We start from the raw sequence: 2,536 nt of genomic DNA, 5'->3' as shown, positions 1-2,536 counted from the left end.
TACTTATGGTTGAATGAATATAGCCATACATGAATTTCTACCCAATTTGCTTACTTATAGCTCAAGAAAGTGCATAAAGCCTATAAAAAACAAAGAAAAAGGTTAGTGAAACTAGCCTAAGATGCCCTGGCATCAGAGAGAACCAGAACCAGTAACCTTGGCAAAGAAACTCAACCCAAAACAATTCCAGAAACACGAACCATCAAAACCATCAGAACACTAACCAAGACCAATACAGAAAACCACAAACAATCAACTCCAACCTAACTACTATCCACCCAACAACCCATCCACTAAGCAAAATAACTATCATCCACCCTCAACATCCCATAATCAACCACAACCACCCAAAGAATCTCAAAGGATCTCCAACTTGAAGATAATGATGGAAAAGATGATCAAGCATCAAGAATTGGCCCATTAGAACCATGAAGCTTCACTGCGGAATCTAGAGAGGCAAATTGGCCAATTGTCCAAGCAAACAGTGGCTGAAAGAGCACCCAATACATTACCAAGTGACACCATTCCCAATCCCAAAGAAGAATGCAAAGCAATCTAATTAAGGAGTGGAAGAACTTTGGTAAATGACAAAGAAACTAACAAGAGGCCAGCTGAGAATGATGAGACCATCAGCAAGGAAGAAGTGACACTTAAGGAGAAGGACCAAGAAAAGCTCAGGAAGAAAGAGGAACAACCACAAGCTTCAAAGAAGGGAAAGCAAGTCATGGAGGAGCAATCACAAGAACAGAGGAAGATAGTGAAGACTTACACCCCTCCTCTGCCATACCCTCAAAGATTACAGAAGGAGCTCAAAGATCAACAATTTACGAAGTTCCTAGAGGTTTTCAAGAAGCTGAAAATTAATATTCCTCTTGCTGAAGCATTGGAGAAAATGCCCTTGTATGCAAAGTTCTTAAAAGAACTTATCAACAAGAAGAGGAGATGGAATGAAAAAGAGACAGTGATCTTGACACAAGAATGCAGTGCGGTGATCCAAGAAGGCCTCCCACCAAAACTCAAAGATCCTGGGAGCTTCTTCTTGCCTTGTACCATTGGTAACATAATCATTGACAAGGCACTGTGTGATTTAGGATCCAGTATCAACCTAATGCCTTTGTCTATGATGAGAAGGCTATCTATAGAAGAAGTAAAGCCTACACAGATGTCATTGGAGCTAGTGGATAGATCTCTGGTAATTCTCAAGGGGGTGATTGAAAATCTCTTGGTCAGAGTAGGGAAATTCATATTTCCAGCAGATTTTGTAATCATGAACTTAGGTGAAGAGGGGAATGACTCTATTATATTGGGAAGACCTTTCCTGGCAGCAGCAAGGGCCATCATTGATGTGGAATAAGGAAAAATGACTTTGAGGGTAAATAATGAGAAGATCACTCTAAATGTCTTCCAGGAAATACAGCATACTGTTGAAGAGAAAAGCTGCATGAGGGTTGAAGAAGAAGATTTACATTGGAAAGAAAAACCCAATGAAGCACTAATCAGCTCACCTTCAAAGCAAAAGACAAACAATGGAGAAGAACAAAAGGAAAAGGAAGATGTAAAGAATGAGAAGAGAAGGCAGGAAGAAAGTGAGGAGTTGATCATAAGGAAGACAGACCCTGATATAAAGCCTGTTGTAAAGACAGAAGAGCCACCAAAGAAAGGAAAGAAGAGCAAGAAAAGGATTCCAAAAGGATGAAGAAACAAAAGAATCCCAACTGAAGGGTTCTCTAAAGGAGACAAAGTGCAACTGATATACTAACAGTTGGAGACAGGCCCACAAACTGATGATTATTACACTGTTAATAAGATACTCTCGTTGGAGCATATCGAAATTGATCATCAAGGCACAGGAAGAAGGCTCACAGTGATAGGGGACAAGCTAAGGCACCATAATCATCAGCCACCCTAACAAGGACCCAATGTCAAGCTAGTGACAATAAAAGAGTGCTCCATGGGAGGCAACCCATGATTTAATATCCTTGCTTTTGTTTTAATTTCAATAATTAATGGTTTTTCTAGCATAATTTTGAGCTCTCATGAGCAGATTTGATAACTGCACACATCATTTTGAAGCATATGTTTGATTCCTAAGTTTGGTGTGCCTAAAGGCACTTTAAAAGAGCTTTTCAAGCATGCTGATCATAAAACCATTTTAGGATATATACTCATTCATTCCATTGAAATATATAGCCAAACATTAAGTTTGGTGTCTACATATGCTATGAATTTTAAGAAAATCACTTTTGCTCAAAGCTTCAAATTCATGAATAGATAAACCATATATTGCATCATTTTATGAGTTTATTGCATTAAAGTAGAAAATAAAATGTTCCTTATAATAAATATACTAATTATCATAGACATTCATTAGGTTTCCCATAAATCACCAAGCAAAAAATGGATGGTATCACTGAAACCCAGGAAGAGAGAAGAACTCAAGGAAGAAAAAGGAGACTACAAATGGAGGGAGAACAAGCTTCTAGTGCAATGGACTTAAGCCAAATGCAAAGAGCCATTGAAGAAATGTCTCAACAAT

The 2,536-nt window shown here is 38.4% G+C and overlaps 2 protein-coding genes across 2 annotated transcripts; both read left to right on the top strand.

The window, feature by feature from the left end:
- Nucleotides 725-1,354, top strand: LOC107646998. Its single transcript, XM_016351137.1, has one exon. It carries the CDS (start codon nucleotides 725-727, stop codon nucleotides 1,352-1,354), a length of 630 nt encoding a protein of 209 aa, XP_016206623.1.
- LOC107646999 lies at nucleotides 1,361-1,696 on the top strand. The gene has a single exon (XM_016351138.1). It carries the CDS (start codon nucleotides 1,361-1,363, stop codon nucleotides 1,694-1,696), a length of 336 nt encoding a protein of 111 aa, XP_016206624.1.

This window comes from Arachis ipaensis, chromosome B06 (genome assembly GCF_000816755.2).
Source record: "Arachis ipaensis cultivar K30076 chromosome B06, Araip1.1, whole genome shotgun sequence".
NCBI lineage: Eukaryota > Viridiplantae > Streptophyta > Magnoliopsida > Fabales > Fabaceae > Arachis > Arachis ipaensis.
Note: the sequence above shows the minus strand (reverse complement) of the source record. Positions and strands in the feature narration are given on the sequence as shown.

Bases quoted from the DNA above. Each gene is read 5' to 3' on its own strand.
- LOC107646998 (XM_016351137.1), top strand. From the start codon at position 725: ATGGAGGAGCAATCACAAGAACAGAGGAAGATAGTGAAGACTTACACC.
- LOC107646999 (XM_016351138.1), top strand. From the start codon at position 1,361: ATGACTTTGAGGGTAAATAATGAGAAGATCACTCTAAATGTCTTCCAG.